Genomic DNA, 19,172 nt, shown 5'->3' on the forward strand with positions numbered 1-19,172 from the left:
GTATTTTCTCCTGAAATAAAAGGATGCATTGGGTTAAGTTAGAAATGGTTTGTAGGGGCCCCTGGGTGGCACAGTCAGTTGAGTGTCTGGCTCTTGATCTCAGCTCAGGTCTTGATCTCAGTGGTCATGAGTTCAAGGTCTGCACTGGGCTCCATGCTGCTTGTGGAACCTACTTTTAAAAAATGGTTTGCACGTTTTCATGACTGGAAATTTAAACAGAGGGGCTAGAGGAGGTTTTTCTTCGATTGTTGTAATTTAGGTTTCCTGTCTTCTCTTCAAAAGGACTTTGGATACAGTGGTGCAAGGTTAATATTTCTAAAATCCCACTTTGTGTCTTTCCTCTGTTCTAAAGACTCCAGTGCTTCCCACTGCCTTCAACAGCACGTCCTTACAGGTTCATCTGGTAGTCAGAGCCCCGCCTCCCTTCCCAGCTTGGTCACAGTCGTCATAATTCTGCTCACGGAACACGCACCCTTCTTCCAAGCACTCTAGTGTATTGATGCCACCACACATTGGTGCTAGCTCAGTCTTTGCCCTGGAATTGCCCCTCCCATCACTAGCTAGTTGTCAGTCCTGTTCATCCCCCAAATGATAGTCCAGGTTCCTGATCCTCTAAGGCACTTTCCCTGAGCATGCTTATATGAAAATGACATTCCTCAGAATCCCATCAGCATACCGTCTATAGTCTGTAAACTATAATGTTTGTATTTTACATACTGTGGTCTCTTCCTGGCTAACTGCATGTGTGAATGCCGATGGGCAGGCCTGAAGGTGGTCTCCCCAACGGCATTGCTAGTTCATTGCAAGTTCATTGAATTTATTGAAGACGCTCCTTTTTTGCCATCCTCTATCATACACAAATCACATTTCCTACTATAATGTATTGTGTGTAGAATCCTGCCAATAGATATTTCTTGCCCATTTGATTGATCAGTGCTCACTTACCTGTTAATGCTGGCCTTCTTTATTTGACAGTTCTATGGCTCTGGACAACATCTTTAGGATGCAAAATCAGGAGGTTTTGCACCAGGCAAAATATTACAAACAATGCCCTCAGAGATTTACATTTCACTACTCATGTCATGTCATTTATCCTCCATTTTATTAATTTGGTTCACTTCTAATTCAATTTGCTGTATAGGGCACTCTGATTAGATAAAAGACAATTTATCTTGACCAACTGAAGTTAGTTAGAATGCCTCCCAAATGGTGTTATTCAAGGTAGAACAAGAAATGAATAACGGAAAATTGGAGCAGAAAAAATGCCAAAATATGTATACTGTAAAGTGATTTCACTTTTCCCTTTCCTCTAAAATGTATGGAGAGAGAAAAAATTGTGTCACTTATTTCATTGGGTCATAACATCAAAAGCGATTGTGATATACACAACAAAAATTGGTCTTAAAACTGCCCCAATTATCCTTTGTCAGTATGTGAAATTTACAGAACAATAGGGTTTCAAGAAATGTGAACAATGTAGAATAACAGATCTAATGTTCAACAGCTAAAAATATCAGCGCCCTTTCCGTCAGCTTAGAAATGTATTTGCAAATCATTATCAACAAATTGTAGCCTAAAATTCTTCTTTCTTCTTGACTTTGGAATTATATTTCAAGATCCCCAAATTAGACCACATTATTTACTTACTGGCTTGAGTCACTGAAGGGAGTTTTCATTTTTGCGTGTTAAGGGGTTTATGAAATGACAAATCAGTCCTTTAAGTTTTCTGTGGTGGAATAACTTGGAAATGATCATCATAATCTCTTTTTCAAACACAGGAAAAGATATATTTTAAAAATAATATACCAATAGTTGGATGCCTGGGTGGCTCAGTCGGTTAAGCATCCTAGTCTTAATTTCAGCTCAGATCATTATCTCAGGGTCATAAGATGGAGCCTAGTGTGGAGCTCCATGCTTGGTGGGGAGTCTGCTTGAGATTCTCCCTCTGCCCCTCCCCCTGCTCACGCATGCACTCTCTTTCTCAAATAAATAAATAAATCTTTTTTAAAAAGATAGCATACTAATAGTAGATTAGCTTTATACCACACCATTACAAGAAAGGCTTCAAATTTGGGAGACTTAAGATAAATGTTTTAAGGCCCCCAAATGCCAACAAATAAGAAAGACTTTAATACAAAGAAAAAGAAAAATAAATTCCACAGACTGTCCTATTGGTCTCTGAATTTGATAATAATTGCTTAAATAGCTATCATATTTTTCATATTTAAAGTTAGCCAAAGGATCACTAATTTTTATAATACTAATAAACACTGTTTGAAACAGGGATGTTTGTTCTAGTAATTTCCACACCCTTCCAGTTATAATTCTCTTTCTTGTATCAGTTTCCCCTTATTGTGTCCAGTCGTTTGGCCAGTCAACACCTTCACTCACGATTATCTGTTTACCATATTTCCAGGAAAAGACCAAGAACTGAGGAAAGTGTTCCTGCCAGAGAGAATAAGGTATACAAAGGCACACAGTGACCCAAGTCTTGCCTCCAATAGATTCAGTTTTTCTAGTCTTCCTTGTTACCTAGTTCCTCATGATAAAATCCAACTACCTCAAACTTTTTTTAAGCCCAACCATAAAACAAGATAAATTCTCTTTTATCTAATCAGAGTGCCTCATACAGCAAATTTAATTCTAAGTAAACCAAATATATAAAATGGAGGATAAATTACACGACATGAGTAGTGAAATGTAACCCCTGAGGGCTTCCACCAGCTAGCCCAGTTGAAGCTTTATTTTATTTCTTTGTCTTTGCTCGTACTTTTCTTTCCCTTATAACGCCCTCCTCATGACCCAGCCAAATCTTCCAAGGTTCAATTACAGACCATCCCTTCACGAAGTTGTTCTGGAGAATTCCCATGTAACTCTCCAAACGGATTCCTTTCAGTGGTTGTTTCTGTCTTCACCATTTACTTTGGTAATTTGGCTGGACTCATTCTCAGATATACTACTTTCTAGCTTCCTGTTGTATCCTAGGAGGCAGAATAATATGAGCAGCAGCAATTAGCTTGGTATTACCCATTGATTGTGTCCTTCTGGTGGGAGGTACCGGTAGAGCAGAGGGAAGTGAGTGAGTCAGGTGATGATTAGGTCCCTTTACAGCCACAGCTCCTGTCAAGAGGTCCTCTTCCTGCATCTACTTCTTAGATTCTATTAACTGCTCCTTCCTCTTAGCTCTTCCAGTCTTGAGGAGAGGCTTCTCATCCTAATTTGAATGGGTCATTTGTTTATTGCAGGTACTCTAAGTACTTAATTAGATAAATAATTAATTTCCCCTTTTGCATTCCTATTTCAAGTTTTTTTTAAAGATTTTATTTATTTATTCATAAAGACAGAGAGAGGGAGAGGCAGAGACACAGGCAGAGGAAGAAGCAGGCATCATACAGAGAGCCTGACGTGGGACTCGATCCAGGGTCTCCAGGATCACGCCCTGGTCTGCAGGCGGCGCTAAACCGCTGCGCCACTGGGGCTGCCCCTATTTCAAGTTTTTATCCCATTTCATCTCATCTGTGTAATAATTATGTCATGCTATATTATGCTGTAGAATATTCTATTACACTACAGCATATGGACATTGTAACTATCATACTGTACCATATCTCTTAAATGGGCGGGCTCTGGGGCCAAATGTCCTGGGTTTGAAGTCTTATACTTACCAGTCTGTGATCTTGGACAAATTGCTTAACTTCTTTTTCTTTCATTTTCGTTATCTGTAAAATGGAGATAATAGTACTTATCTCATAGAGTATTATGATGATTACACGGATTAATTTTTTATTGAAAACTTTTATAGTTCTTATGCAACAAGAAGTATTCCATGCATTTTACAAACATGAGCCCTATTAATTATCATAACAAAGTTAAGAGGTAGATACTCTTGTGATCCTCATTTTACAGAGGTAGAAGTGAAGAGAGGGGTTAAGTAACTTGCCAAAAATAATAAGCCAAGTATATGGCAGGCAGCCTGACCCCAGAATTCATTCTCTGTAGACTATGATAGACCATTCCGGCACATAGTTAAGTGCTTAATTAACAACCATTACTGTTGTTTTATTTCCCACTGACTTAGTTGTTTATGAGTCTTTATTTTCTGCTAGATTATGAGTTCCTTAAAGAAAGAGGCCAAGGTTTATTTGTGTATATCTGTTAAGCAAGTGTTTGTCTTATAGTTGCAGGTTAGTAAGTGTTAATGGAACTAATTATTAGTTGTTTCTCGGGTATGGTTCAAGGCCACCCTAGCCTTGGGAATAGCTAATGCTTAGCTAAAACTGTAAATGGAATTTGAGATCCCTACAGCCATTGTTGTTGCCAGAACTGCAGCTTCCTCTTTTAATCCCAAATTCTAGGACGATTTACCACTTTGTAGCTTCCTTGCTTTACTTCTGCCCATTCACGATGACTTTGCTGCTCCGGTAACCATTGGTACTGATAGGGTCCCATCTCAGACTGTAACTGTTTCATTCTGTTTTTCCTGACCAGAAGAGATTTTGCCCCCCCCCCCCCCAAAAAAAAGATCTTTTAGCTTCATGATTTCTACAGAAAGAGATTTAGAGTAAATTCTCAGGAACTAAACAAGAGGCATTTGATTGATATAATACAGTTTGTGTTCAAAAGTGTTTTTCCCATCACTAGCTGATTAGTGCTTCAGACAAGATATGCAACTTTTATTGTCTGCTAACTTCAGGGTTGAGGTCAGGATTGGCTATATAATTTGTGGGCCCCAGTAAAACTTGAAAATGCAGGGTCCCTTGCTAACAAAAATGATAAAGAATTTCAAGATGGCAAAGGCACCACAGTAACCAAAGCATGGGGCCCTTCTGTGTGCAGAGCACAGTACAACTATACAAGTTGCACACTCATGAAGCTGGCACTGATTGAGGTCTTGGCCTGTCCAATGGAATATTTTTTCTTAGTTTTGCTATCTTCCTCATTCTGAAAACTTGCCAAAAATTTCTTTTGCCATATTTTCCAGGAAGCCTAGTGGTTGTCATGTGTGAAGAATTTTTGGTGGCTTGCTTTGATAACCTAGTATTCTTGAGCTACATGTGTAGAATAGAACCTCACCATTACCACATAACAAATTTAAATCATCTTTCTTTCCTCCAATTAAATTCTAGGCTCATTGAAAATAATGGCCATATCCTTCTTTTTTTAAGTAACAGTGTTTTTTAATAGAGGTGCTTTTAAAATACTAATTTACTTGAATCTTAGGAAGGATATTAATGATGTCCAGAAACTGTCAGTTATACATCTAGGTGGCAGTATCATGGAATAACTATGTTATGTAGATCTGAAGCATTGATGAGAGGTTTAGGGTCAAAAAAGCGCAAAAGTGTGTGTATATTAGTTAGGGCTTGAGATTAAATATCCCAAAACAGGATTAAGTAGGAAATTATTTTATTTGGGGAAATATCTTTGTGAAAGGATGTAGGGAGAAAGTCAAGGAAGGTGGGAGAGCCCCGGATCAAAATGCAAGCCTGACCCCAAGTAAAAGAAAGTGGGAGAAGTTGTTCAGAAGCATCCCAGTGTGCAATAGATCTAAGGAAGATTCAGCAGAGCTGTTAGGGAGTCACTGAGCCCAAGTCAACCAGAGGAGCCCTATGTCGCCCAAAAAAAGGACTGCTTTAGAATCATTGTCACATTCAGTCATTGGTGGGGAGCAGTCTGCAGGAGGCTTGGCTTCTCTTCAGTGAAGTGATGCGTTTCCAAAGGCAGCAGCTGGGGTCCCTAGTCAAGTCCTAGTTGTAAAAGGTTTGCATGTTTTCATGGCCACCACAGTGGTCTTAGCAGCAGTGGTATTTAAAGCCTGGTAAGCATAAAACTACTAGAAGAAAACATGGGCAAAGCTTCTTGACATTAGTCTGAGCATTGATTTGATTTTTTTGGAAAATGACACCAAAATCATAGACAACAAAAGCAAAAATACATTGGTGGGAGTGCATCAAATAAAAAAAGAAGCTTCTGCACACCAAAGGAAAAAAATCAAAGAATGAAAGGCAATCTACAAAATGGAAGAAAATATTTACAAACTGTCTATCCGATAAGGGGTTAAGATCCAAAAATATATAGGGACCTCCTGCAACTCAATAGCAAAAAAAACAATCAGAATTTAAAATGGGCAGAAAACCTGAATAAACATTTTTCCAAACAAGATATCTGAGTGGCCAGCAGGTACATGGGAAAGGTGTTTAACAACATTAATCATCAGAGAAATAAAAATCAAAACCACAGTGAGGTATTACCTCCCATCTGTTGGAAATGGCTATTAAAAAAAAAAAACACCGAGAGATTATAAGTATCAGTGAAGGTGTGGAGAAAAAGGAACTCTTGTACACTGTTAGTGGCAATGTAAATTGGTACAGCCATTATGGAAAACAGTATTGAGGTTCCTCAAAAAATCAAAAATAGAGCTATGATGTGATTCAGCAATCCAACTTATATATATATATATATATATATATATATATATATATATATATATACAATTTTATGTATATATATACAAATCTATATACATACAACTTTATGTATATATATTTCCCCAAAGGAAATGAAATCAGGATCTCGAAGAGATATCTGCACTACCATGTTCATTGCATCAGTATTCACAATAGCCAAGATATGGAAACAACTGAAATGTCCATCAACAGATGAATCCATACAGAAAATATGGTATATGTATATATACAATGGATATTATTCAGCCTTAAGAAAGAGGGAAATCCTGCCATTTGTGATAACATAGATGAACTTGGAGGACATTATACTAAGTGAAATAAGCCAGACACAGAAAGACAAATACGATATGATCTTACTTATATATGGACTCTAAAAAAAAGCAAAACTCAGAGAAACAGAATAGAATGATGGTTGCCAGTGGCTGCAAAATGAGGGAAATGGAACAGTATTGATCATAGGGTGCAAACTTTGAGTTTTAAGATGAATAACTTCTAGAGATCTAATATATAGTATGGTAACTACAGTTAAAAATAATGTTATACTTGAAATTTGCCAGAAGGATTGATCTTAAGTGTTCTCATCACATACACACAAAAGTAACTGTGAGATAATTATGATATTAACTAATTTGATTGTGCTGATTATGTTGCAATGATACATATATCATAATATAAAGTTTCATGCCTTTTTAAAAAGATTTTATTTATTTGAGAGAGAGCAAGAAGGCAAGCAGGGGGAGGAGCAGAGGGGAAGGGAAAAAGGCAGAAAGAATTTCAAGCAGACTCCTTGCTAAGCACAGAGTCCCAATGTGGGGCTCGAATCCATGATGCTGAGATCATGACCTAAGCCAAAACCACGAGTTAGACACTTAACCTACTGAGCCACCAAGGTGCCCCAGTTTGTACACCTTTATATAGAATTTCTATTTGTCAAACTTACCCAAATAAAACTTTTTTAAAAGTTTTTTTTAAAAAGAGTCTTAGAGACAATTTAAATATATATATATATATTTTTTTTTTGTATAATTTAGACAAAATCATGTTGAGGACCTTGTAAGTTCCACTTCATTCAGAAGACCCTCCTTAATCCCTAAATGTGGTTAGCTATCTGTCCTGTATGCTTTGATAACTCCCTGTGCTTCCCCTACCATAACACTCACCTCAGCTTATTGTAATTGCTTATTTACTGCTGGTCTTAACTAATAGTTTGTTTTCTCCTTGAGAGGAATAATTTTTCCTCCTTCACCTCCCATGATAGAATGGGAAGTGATAATAAAAACATGGCAAAATGGGTAACCTGGATGGCTCAGTCATTGAGCATCTGTCTTTAGCTCAGGATGTGATTCCAGGGTCCTGGGATCGAGTCCCACATTGGGTCCCCCACCAGGGAGCCCGCTCCTCCCTCTGCATATATTTCTGCCTCTCTTTGTGTGTCTCTCATAAATGAATAAGTAAAATCTTTTAAAAATATATTTTTTAATTTTTTTAATGTGGCAAAATGGTAACAATTGGTGAACCGAGGTGAAGGATACATGGGAGTTCTTGGACCATTCTTGAGATTTCTCAGTAAGTTTTAAATTATCTAAAAATGAAATGCTTTTTTAAAAAGTATTTCTTGAATGAATGGAGAACAAAAGGATAACCCCAGTTAGAAGGTGTTTTTCAAGAAGTTACCAACAGAGATGCTAGGAGAACATTCAGAGAAGAAGTAGTGAAGTTATACCAAGTAGGAAAATATCTAAGCTAGCTTGAAATGTAAATGTGAGGGAGTGGAGGACAGTAGAGACGGCTTTGGATTTGGCCAGTCTATTTGGAGAGGCAGCCAAATGCAAGAAAAGAAGCCAAGAATTAAGATGCTTAGTGAGGCAGTTGGAAGCTAGACATAGGAGTAGCATCCTCATAGGGAAAACTTCAGTTACTGGAAAGGTTATAATTTAGGGTCTACCTGCCTTAAATGCTTTTTTTTTTTTCCATCCACAAAGTGGTTCAATAAACTATTTCACCTTGTCCACCTTCGATGTTAATTGTTTAAGGTTGTGAATAAAAGAGTAGAAGGTCTACATTTTTACATTACGAGTAAGCTTAAGTTGTGTTTGCGTCCTGAAAAAAGCAGCAACTGAAAATCACAGTGGGACTTTGTTCTAAATATAACTATGTGAAGATATAAAAAGTTTGTTGTTAAGGTCTTTTCTTAAACATGTAAATACTAAATATTCAACTAAGCCGTAGAGTTTTCTATTTGAGTATTACTTAGGTAGAATTTTGTTTTATCAAATATAATAACCAAGTGTAATTCTTTCTAAGAGCCTAAAATGACCTACTTGGAGTATGTGTAGTTTCATTGTTTAACTCCCCTTTTCATAGGATTGCTATTTATAACCACTTCCTTCAACCCTGGGGGGATTTAGGATTAACGACTTCTGATTTACTTTGTATTTGAAGATTTTTTTTTTCCTTCCATCTTTGCTCAGCTAGTGGAATCCATGATGAATTCTCATCTCCAAGGGGTAAGCTGTTTTTAGTAAAGCCCAGTAGCTGGCTTATGACTCCTTAGAAATAGCATTGATTCCTTCCTTCTCTCGTGTTTGTTTCTTTCAGAATGATAGAATCCACATAGATATGCTCAATTATCATGCTTAGGTACTGTTAAGCATGTAATGGTTTGAGTTTTGTTCACTTAAGTTTTATGTGTAATGAATATCTGTGATCCTATCAGAAAAAGAAGCATAAATAGCATTCTACTTGTTTAGCATGACAAATACAGACCACTACAGCTAGAATGAAGAAATTGAACAAAAGAAGAGGGGGCCATTTGAGGATGAGGATTAGAGTAGAAGGAGTGTTCTGGAGAGAGAAGCATCTGGTAAGAGCACCAGATAGGGGGCAAAGAACAGAATTACATAGGTGGGTATTTTACTCAAAATAGATCTAAATGATTAGATCTAAGGTGTTCTCCCATCCGTGGGTGGCTCAGTGGAATAGAGATGAAGGTCATTCTACTTGAAAAGTTAGGAGATTATAAAACCCAGTTGTCAGGTGAGAGAAATTATAATAGCAAATAGAAAATGCTCAAAAGAAAACCAAATGAAAAGAAAAAAAAATCATTCTTTTTGTTGCATGTATGTGTTCATTAGCAAGAAAGTCTGTCACTGTTTTTGTAATATCTTAATTTTAAAAAATATTTAAATATGCCGTATTCAAGTCCTTTCCTTTATTCCTGGAAAGAAAATCAAAGAAGAAAATTCCCGTTCTGCTCTACTGAGAAATCACTATTTAATGAGTATATTAGTGTCTGATGAAAATCCCATAGCAATATATATTATTATTGTACAGTTTCTTTTTAGAAATGAACCTTTGTATGTATTGACCAAAGAGTGGGATAGAGTTACAATTTTGTTTTGAAATTCTTTAGAAATACATAGTTTTATTAATAAATCTCCTTAGGTTTTTAAGAAAGCTGTTTCAAAGGATGTCATTAATAATCTTCTCAGGTGCTTACAAAGCATGTGTCTGTCAGCAAAATTAGAGAATCACCCAACTAGAGAACAGGTTTCACAATACCCTGAGACCTATTTTGTTCATTAGAGAGGAAAATGGGTTGTGTTAAGTCTAAATTGACATGCTTGCTAATTTCAGCAGTAAAAGCTGTTCATTGTGGTCAGGTTTAATTTAGATTAAAGTTGATCAGGTTACTTCTACAACATACTTCTTAAATGAACTTTGTGATCTTAAAAGAAGGGGAAAAGTAAAGCCAACATTGAGAAATATATCCAGAAGAGAGAAACAAAGAATAGCTTGGTTGTTTGACGGTGAATTAATGTTAAATCAAGTGAAAATGATAATAAAGATGAACTTTGTTATATAAAAATTTCCAGACACGCTTGGGTAACTGAGCGGTTGAGCTCCAGTTTTGGCTCAGGGAGTGATCCTGGGGCCCTGGGATCGAGTCCCACATCAGGTTTCCTGCATGGAGCCTGCTTCTCCCTCTACCTTTGTCTCTGCCTCTCTCTCTGTGTATATCTCATGAATAAATGAATAAAATCTTTAAAAATAAATAAATAAACATTTCCAAGTATCAAAAAACACAAATTTGCATTTAAATGACACTAAGCATACCTAATCCATTCGTCCACTGTTACACCTATAGTGCCTAGAACAGTGCATAGCACTTCAGATGTATAAAATAAAAGACTGAGTGAGTAAATGAATGAATTTTTGTACTTTGCTACCTAGGTTATATACAGTTCTCAGTTAAATTTGAGGAAAATATTTGTCTTTATTGGAGGGTTCTGGTTAAGTCTGTTTTTTAAAAAAAATCTATTGCGTGTATTAAATATTTAAGAGTTGGGAATTCCAAAGTACCTCTTAAGCTTGCTGTGTCACAGATGACCAGAGTTTAACATTCGAACCCTGGGAAACATGTTATTTCATAAAATCTATCTACTACTATATGGTTCCTATTTTAAAATGTGTTCGGTACTCTCCAACTGACTTATGCCACTTACTTCAATAGCTGTCTTTGGCAATTTGTTCCATATTTCAAACACTCTTTTGTGTAAAGAAACCATAAAAGTTAGAAACCTGAAAATTGGATTTTTCTTCTGAGCAATCACAGCTTACAAATGTGGAAAATTGGTTAAAAGTTAGCCCCTCCAATGTTTCAATACAGAGAGGAGAAAATGCTCAAAATAGATGTGTAATGTTTGGATAAGTTCTTGCCATTATTTTAATACCCAAAAGCAATTGAGCTGAAATCACAAGGCCTATCTCCCTACCTGTTCACAAAAGAAACACTGAAAAATGATCAAAACGTGGCCTTTCTAACCCCAAAAATCTTTAGAAAGTCAGCGGTGGTCAAAGAGCATAGTGGATAAGTTTCGTGAACATTACTATCTACCACATTTCATCCCTTCACATTCATTGGCCTCATGGGGTGATGGAAACAGCATCAGATTTAAAACCATGAAGACTTCTAGCTTAGTTTTTAGTGTGCTTATTAAGATAATAAAAACGAGAAAATGTGTGTAGGACTTATAAACTAATAACACATATTCATTATGCTTTCCCAAGTTAAAATGTACATTTTAGAATGAAGACAAAGGAGAGATCTAATTTTTCACAAGCTTCTTTGTCAACATCCTTGGGATATGGGCCCTTTAGTGTAGAGAGAGTAAGGTGACAGAGACACAAGAATTAAGCAAAGAATTTATTAAAATGGAAGATTCCCAGCCCTCTCCACTACTAATTTATTCATGGGGGTGGGCAGTGAGGCAAAGGAATCAGGTGATTTTTATTGATGGTAATTTTGGGCAAGGACTGAATTGGCTCATCTGCATCACCCTCTCATTTTATAGGTGAGGAATCTCAGGTACAAAGAAGTTAAATAAGTTACATCTCTTAAATCACTTCCGTGCTTTTCCTGTTTCTAAAATATACACCTTAATTTTGACACCACACAAAATGAGATTACAAGTACAAATAGCTATCTTTCTTAAATACATTGTCGTAATTCAAAATTGCATTTCTTATTCATGGAACATGTACGTTAATTTAAGTAAACCCAGGTACTCTGAAACGACTTCAGCTAAGCTCTTAAGTAGTGAAGCAAATCTATAATCAAGATTTTCATTTGAAATATTTTTGGTATCCAAGAATGAAACACCTTTCTCGTTGAATTCTTCCCTATAAAGCCTTACACGTTAGAGATTTATAACCAGTAACATCTTTTTTTATTTCCAGAAGTGCTTTGGTTGGTTTGAAAATTGTACTTTACTTTGTATCACATAAATGGAATGCACATACATTAGTTTCAGGTGTACAGTATTTAATACAGTGATTCAACAATTCCATACATCACTAAGTGCTTGATTTCTCATTTTTTTTAAAGGAAAGTGTTATTATTATCACTAGTTGCATTAAAACAAGACCGGATAGTTAAGCCTACTTCCACTTTGTATTTCCAGCTTCTGCCATGGTCTCTCCCACTACTTGTGAGGTATATGTAGGTAAACAGAATTCTCACTTTTAACATGTGGTTAAATCTGAAAGGTGACCAGCAATGATTCTCCCTCTGTTTCCCCTATCCTTTCCCAACACCTCCCTTTATAAGACAACATGCAGAAAGCTGGCTGGTAAAATAAGTACCTTAGGATCCCAACAACCAAGGGCAGCTAACTTGGTCCAACCACAGATGGTGCAGAGATAAGCAGTCTATGTTCCTGTCGCTGTGAGCCACTTGGTGGCCCAATCTACCATGCCTTTGCTCATACTTGGCTTGCAAGGTACGCAAAGCCACCATGCACCAGTCAGCAAGGGCAGAGGAGAATGTAGAAAATGTTGAAGTAGGTGTTCATAACCATATGCAGGAAACAAAGGCCAAGACAGAACATGAAACAAATAATTGGAACAGCCTTGTTCCAGTGGGATTTTTAAAACTTTGTACAGTGTTTAATCTTCAATTTTTTAGTTATTTTACTATTTAATTCTATTTTTGTTTTTTCAGCATACCCTGTTAGCAACAGTATGCTGGAAAAAAATGAAACTATGTTTAATTAAAATTTAAGTTCTGAAAAAAAATAAAAATAAAAGGAATGCACAATGCTGGACAGCCTCAATATTAAGTCATATGTTTCCCTTCAGGCAACGCTGCAGGATTTGGAACAGAGGCGCCCCCAGTTGGAAGAACTCATTACCGCTGCCCAGAATTTGAAAAACAAGACCAGCAATCAAGAGGCTAGAACAATCATTACTGATCGAAGTAAGTCTTTTAAGGACCATGCGAAACTTAAGGAAAGATGCATGAGAAGTTTCAATGATGACTTAAGTTGATTTACCTCTGTTGCATTCATAAAAAGAGTGCAAAATAGTTGTAAATTATAACTCTCGTACTGAGATTTTTCAGTCCATAATGTTATCTTTCCATAACTGAATGTAATTCCATGGAAGAGAGGAAATAAATTTTTCAGCAATCCAGACTTATGTAGATGCAAAGCATGAAGTGGAGGACATGGTGAGCATGGTGTGGCAGTACATTTGCTCCTCACTTGTCATCTCTCTGGGCTAGTGTCCATGGGGATGTCAGTCTCTCTCTCATATCCTTGGTTGTTGGTCCAAGCTGGCAGTGGCTTCCTGGACCATCTTTCATTCCCTTCTGCAGTGGCTCTTTCATATCTGCACATCCCTCTGCTACCGTGATGCCCTCGTCGTGCAATAGCAGAAATCAGCATACCATTCCTCCTGCCATACTGAAGTGGGTGGGAATCTAGGCCCATCTGCCTAGACATCACATCTACTATTTTCTTCTTTACATGGAGTGATTCAGAGTACCTAGACATAAGGTCAGAAAGAGTAGAGTAAGCAGAAGGGGAAACTACTCTCCTGTTTCCTTCAGAGGCTATCCTCAGAAATGAGGCCCAGCTCACCTCTGCTCTCACTCTCCTGCATCTCCCAGCATCTCTTCCTTTCCCTCTCCCTACTTCTCTTTCAGGGACACACATCAATACTGATTTTTTTTTTTTACCTCCCCTGTCATGTCCTCTTTCATTCCTTCCCACAACCAGAGGAATTTTTTTCTAGGGCGAAAATATGGAAATCCTTAATTTCATCAACTTTTTTCCTTCCAAATCTTTCGTCTTTTTCTAAGCCTAGACTTTTGAACCTCAAAAACCAAGAATCTATGCCTTCATAATTTTCATTGTCTTGTGTTAGCATTTTCCTCGAAAAGTGGAAGCAGAATGCTTTGCCACCAGTATGTTGGGGGAGGGAAAGAGTAACCAGTATAAAGGGTGAATATATAGAAAATATTATTGGTCATACTTTGTATGTATTAGGTAAATACTTAGTGATAATAGCTACTATTTATTGAGTTCCTTTTAGGTAGCAGATAGTAGGTATTGTGGGGTGTGTGGGTGTGTGTATAAAATCTTTATAAAATCTTGTCAGGTAAATTTCATAATCCTTCATTCTATAGATGAGGAAACAGTTTCTGAGAAAGGTTAATCAAATTGCTCAAGTTTACAAAACAAGCAAAGACCACAGCTTGGAATTTGCAAATGTTTCTTTCTGGCTTGAAAGTCTGTGTTCCTTCTAGAATGTTTACCATGTATCATCCTGGTTTTTGTTTTGTTTTGTTTTTGTTGTTGTTAATGACCTTAATCACTGGGGCTAGGATTAAATACTTTTTTGGTCTGCAAATTATGTATGTTTTGATTCACTTCCTAAAGACATTTCCTCTTTCAGTAGCCATGATTATTAATTAAAATAGACTTTTCTTGATTTTGAAATTTTAACTCTTTATTGTGGCTCAAACAAGGTATTTGAATATATGATAACATATCAGTTAGGAAGCACTAGTCACTATAATAAGTCAGATCCCAAGTCTTGGTGGCTTACCATAGTAGAAGTTTACTTTTTTTCTGGTGCAAAGATAAGCAGCTCTCCGTGAAGTCATTCAGGAACTCAAGCCCCTTCTGTCTTTTGTGTCCAGATCATCTGAGTCCTGTGCATTTAATGGGCAGTTGAAGAATGAGCATTGTTCATTGGCATTTATTATGAGGCAGGCATGGAAGGTGGTATATATGAATTCTGTTCGCAGTCTATTGGCAGGAATTTGTCACATGACCACATCTAATTGCAAAGGAAACTGCAAAATATTGTGCAGTGTTGAGCCTAGGAAGGAGAGAAACTAGTTTGGTAAGAAACTCATCATTCTCTTCCATAGCTAATTTGGACAGGAAGAAGTCACTTAAGTTGTAAAGTTCTGTGTAAGTGATAGAATGTCATTTGTATAACCAGCAAGGCAAGAGCAAAATCACCTTGTAATGACCAACATAGATAGCTCTTCGATTGATGTAGTAGAATGTTCCTGCCTCACGCTGGAACCATGAGGCTTCTTCATCAGGTTGCAACATACTGGTCCAAAGGAATGAATCTTAGTGAGTGATTTACTCAGTATGAGACTGAATTCTCATTACACAGTTAAGTGATCTGTTTCTTGCTTGAGAAATATGGAAATTTGGCAAAAATGTTTATGCAAATCTGAACACACTGTATAGAAAGTCATTTGTCATTTTACTAATGAAAAATAACTTCTATTTTTTTCCCTAAGAGGAAAATAACACTAATTTATTTTATAGTATCCGTTCAACATTGTCTAAACATTTTCCATTATCCCCTGCAATTTTTTTGATGTTATATTGACTTTTTTTCATGATATAGATTAAAATTGAGTGACCAGAGGGCAGATTTTTATCTGTCTGCTAATATCCAGTAATTTAAACAGTTCTGTTTTTTTAAGCTTTTGTCTTTTAGGAATGAATACCTTTATGGATATTTGGAGTATAGTGGAAGCATTCCAATACACATGGTCCAAAAACAGCATTTTCTTAAAAGCCAAGTGTCTGTTGAGACATGTCATGTTGCTTATTAAGAGCCTAAGCCAGAATCTTCATTCCAAATATGCCTGGAGCCTCTAATGCTGCTACCAGGATAATTCTGACAAGATATGTTTATCTAAACAATGTCATTTGCAGCCCTGCTGTGCTTCAGTTTATCTCTCCATTTGAAATCTATGAAATGGGATGGAGATTCAATACTCATAAAATTTCAGTCATGTTCAAAATAGAATTTTCCTTCTTATAGATTTGGCTTTCAGGGAGTGAGCAGAAATAAAATACTTGCTCATAAAATTGTATTTTCTTATTTGAAGAATTCAGTATTCCTTTTTTATTGCCCTGAAACTTCTAGAAATACTTAAAAAGGAATCAGCTAAATAAAGAAAAATATTCAGTAAGAGTATAATGCTATATTGAAACATTTTTCCTTCCTTGGTAAGTCCCAGTTCATAACTTTGAACAGTTGGGGAAATCTATATATATTTATTACATTCTATCAAGAGAAAAGTCCAGTACAAAGCAATTCCTCTCTAGTAGTAATATCCATGCTAAAATCTCAAGTAATTGGGTCTGCAAAATACCAACATGTTTCACTATATAAAACGATTTCCACAGTATCTGTTGTTTTCAGGTGATTGTACTGATGGAAATCATGTTGTAATAATCTAGGTGAGAAAAAAAAATGTCATTCTAAGTGCATTCAAATAAGAAATTCTCCTTGCTGTGTCTCATGTTCAAACTGCTCACTTTTCTTCAATTCCTTGGTTGCTGAACAGGTCAACCATTCTTGGTCATTTTCTTCTACAAAAGGGCTAGGCTAGGTCAGGGGACCAAAACCAGATAAGATTAAAAGCATCTCAAATTGCTTCCTGGGAGGGTTCTGAATTGGGCAAAACTCTTGTTCATGCCCATTACTATGGTGATCATAATACTGTAATGCCTCATATAGCAGTGAGAAGGATATGGAAAGAAAGAGTTCCTCTCTCTTATTGGTCTGCTTATTCCACAAATAATACTGGTGAACATGGCTCATCTGACATTTGTATCTTAGAGCCTTGCTTCTCTAGCTTCTTCGGCTACATAACCCCCAACATTACCATTTTAAAGACCTATAGCAATAGCACGTACAGGTTTTGAGGGCAAGCTGCCTGGGCTGGCATCTTAGTAGTAGCTTTGTGACCCTGAACAAACAGCTAATCTCAGTAAACTAACTGATCTCGGTCACCACCTCTATAAAATTAGATTACTTGTATCTGCCTCATGGTTGGGAGAATTAGATGAGATAATACACAAGGAGCACTTAGATCCAAGCTACAGTAAGAGCTGAGTAAACGTTAGCTCTTGTTGTTTTAATTATAATCTAATTGGGTTGTTTTAATGCCTAGTGGGAAATATTCAATAAGCTCTCAGGTAGCTGCCTGGTTCTTAAACTACAAAGGAGAAAAGAGAGAAGTTCAAAAAACCAAAAGGAGAAGGCTGCTTTGGAACACACAGAATAACATATATAAATAGAATCAAACAAATGAGCGAGTGATACTATAAAAAGCAAGGCAATTCAAGTAAGTTATTTTATTTTCAATATTTATGATGACCTTAGGAGGGTAGATATTATTATTCTCATTTTAGAGATTGAAACACTGAAGCTCAGCAAGCCTAAATAATGTGCCTAGGGTTGTAAGATGGCAAGTGAGGGACTAGGGCTTAAACTTATGTCTAAATGATTCCAAAGCCCAAGGCACATCAAATGAAAAGCATTGGTTAGCTTAAAAAAAAAAGTATTTGTTAGAACTGAAATATTAGGAGGAACCTCAGTTTACTATAGTTCCTAGATATAATTCACTGCTCCCATTTATATTGTTGTCTTCTATGCATTTGGGTGTGTAGTCATAGGATCATCTCTTACATGTGTGGGAAGTGTATAGGAGGGCAAACCTCCATAATCTACTAGCTGGCAGGCAAGTGGATTTGCTTCTCTAAGCCATGGTGCCCTCATCTGTGATGTGGGGGTAATGATAATACTTAAGCTGGTATAGTGATTATGAAAATAAAATTAGGGATCCCTGGGTGGCGCAGCGGTTTAGCGCCTGCCTTTGGCCCAGGGCGCGATCCTGGAGACCCGGGATCGAATCCCACGTCAGGCTCCCGGTGCATGGAGCCTGCTTCTCCTTCTGCCTGTGTCTCTGCCTCTCTCTCTCTCTCTCTGTGACTATCATAAATAAATAAAAAAAATTTTAAAAATAAATACCTGGTGCTCTAAAAAAAAAAAAAAAGAAAAGAAAATTATGTGAGATTTCTAAAGCGAAGACCTCACATATAAGAGATGCTCATTAAGTGATCCATACCATCATGGTGAGATTAATTTGGTACATAGGAACTGGAGAAGGGAGAAGATGAGAGATATAATATATGGCCGCTTAGCAGCTAAACCAGGAGAGGAACTTTGGAAACAGAATGCCAAGTCTTAAGAGAGAATTATTTCCTTTAAAATTATTTTTTCAGCTCAGGCTTTTTCGAACTAATCTGGAATTCTTTGAGAAATTTGGTGACATCGTATAAATTTTAAGAAATGAGTTCATATTGTATTGCTTAAAGAGCTGGTATACAGGGCTACGGAAGGGAGAATGTTCTGCTGTATGGGAATAAAAATACTCTCACAGGATTTTTGAATTAACTGACAGTTTTATAGCAGGTTTGTCAACCTATCATTCATTGCTGCAACTGAATGTATGAAATCCTTCACAGTGAAATAAAAAGACTTTGTTGTTCTCCACGTTTTTATGAAATCTCTATTGCTAATGAAATGCCAGCCAATATCTCCCTTTCAGATATTGTCTATTAGAAAGTTGCTTATTTTAGAAGAAGTGGAGCCAACCATATAAATTTCCTTCTTTTGACATCTAGCACCTGCTGTCAACCTATTATAACTACAAGCAGCTCTCAGAACTTACATCCACCAGGATGCTGCTGGCAACCAGAGTTCAGTTCAGTAAATATTTGAATGCTCACTCTGTGCTAGTTAATATCAGATATGATGGTTGGGATACAGGGAAAGATAAGATTCAGCCTTTGTCTTAAAAGAGCTTACAATCAAATGTGGGTATGTGGACAAGTCTATTTGGGCAAGGCAGTCTAAGATAAGTACTTCAATAGAACAGTATTACGAAATCTTAAGAGAGAACAAGGGGGGGAAGATTGGATCTGAATGAAGGGATTCTGGAATGCTTCTAGGAGGAGGTTAAATTTGATCTGGTCACGAATAGGATTTTGAAAAACAGAAGGAGGCTGGGAAGGGAAGGATATTTCGGGAAAGGAT

The 19,172-nt window shown here is 36.8% G+C and overlaps 1 protein-coding gene across 16 annotated transcripts in view; it reads left to right on the forward strand.

Moving 5' to 3' along the window:
• The window catches only part of DMD (dystrophin), a 2,162,139-nt gene that overhangs the window by 1,568,298 nt on the left and 574,669 nt on the right, over positions 1-19,172 (forward strand). For all 16 annotated transcript variants that reach the window (XM_077887780.1, XM_077887782.1, XM_077887777.1 and 13 more), the window contains one exon: positions 13,107-13,224. In XM_077887780.1, coding sequence (XP_077743906.1) covers positions 13,107-13,224 — 118 coding nt within the window. The remainder of the gene's footprint in view (positions 1-13,106; positions 13,225-19,172) is intronic.

The sequence above is a fragment of the Canis aureus genome, chromosome X, assembly GCF_053574225.1.
Source record: "Canis aureus isolate CA01 chromosome X, VMU_Caureus_v.1.0, whole genome shotgun sequence".
NCBI classification, from domain to species: domain Eukaryota; kingdom Metazoa; phylum Chordata; class Mammalia; order Carnivora; family Canidae; genus Canis; species Canis aureus.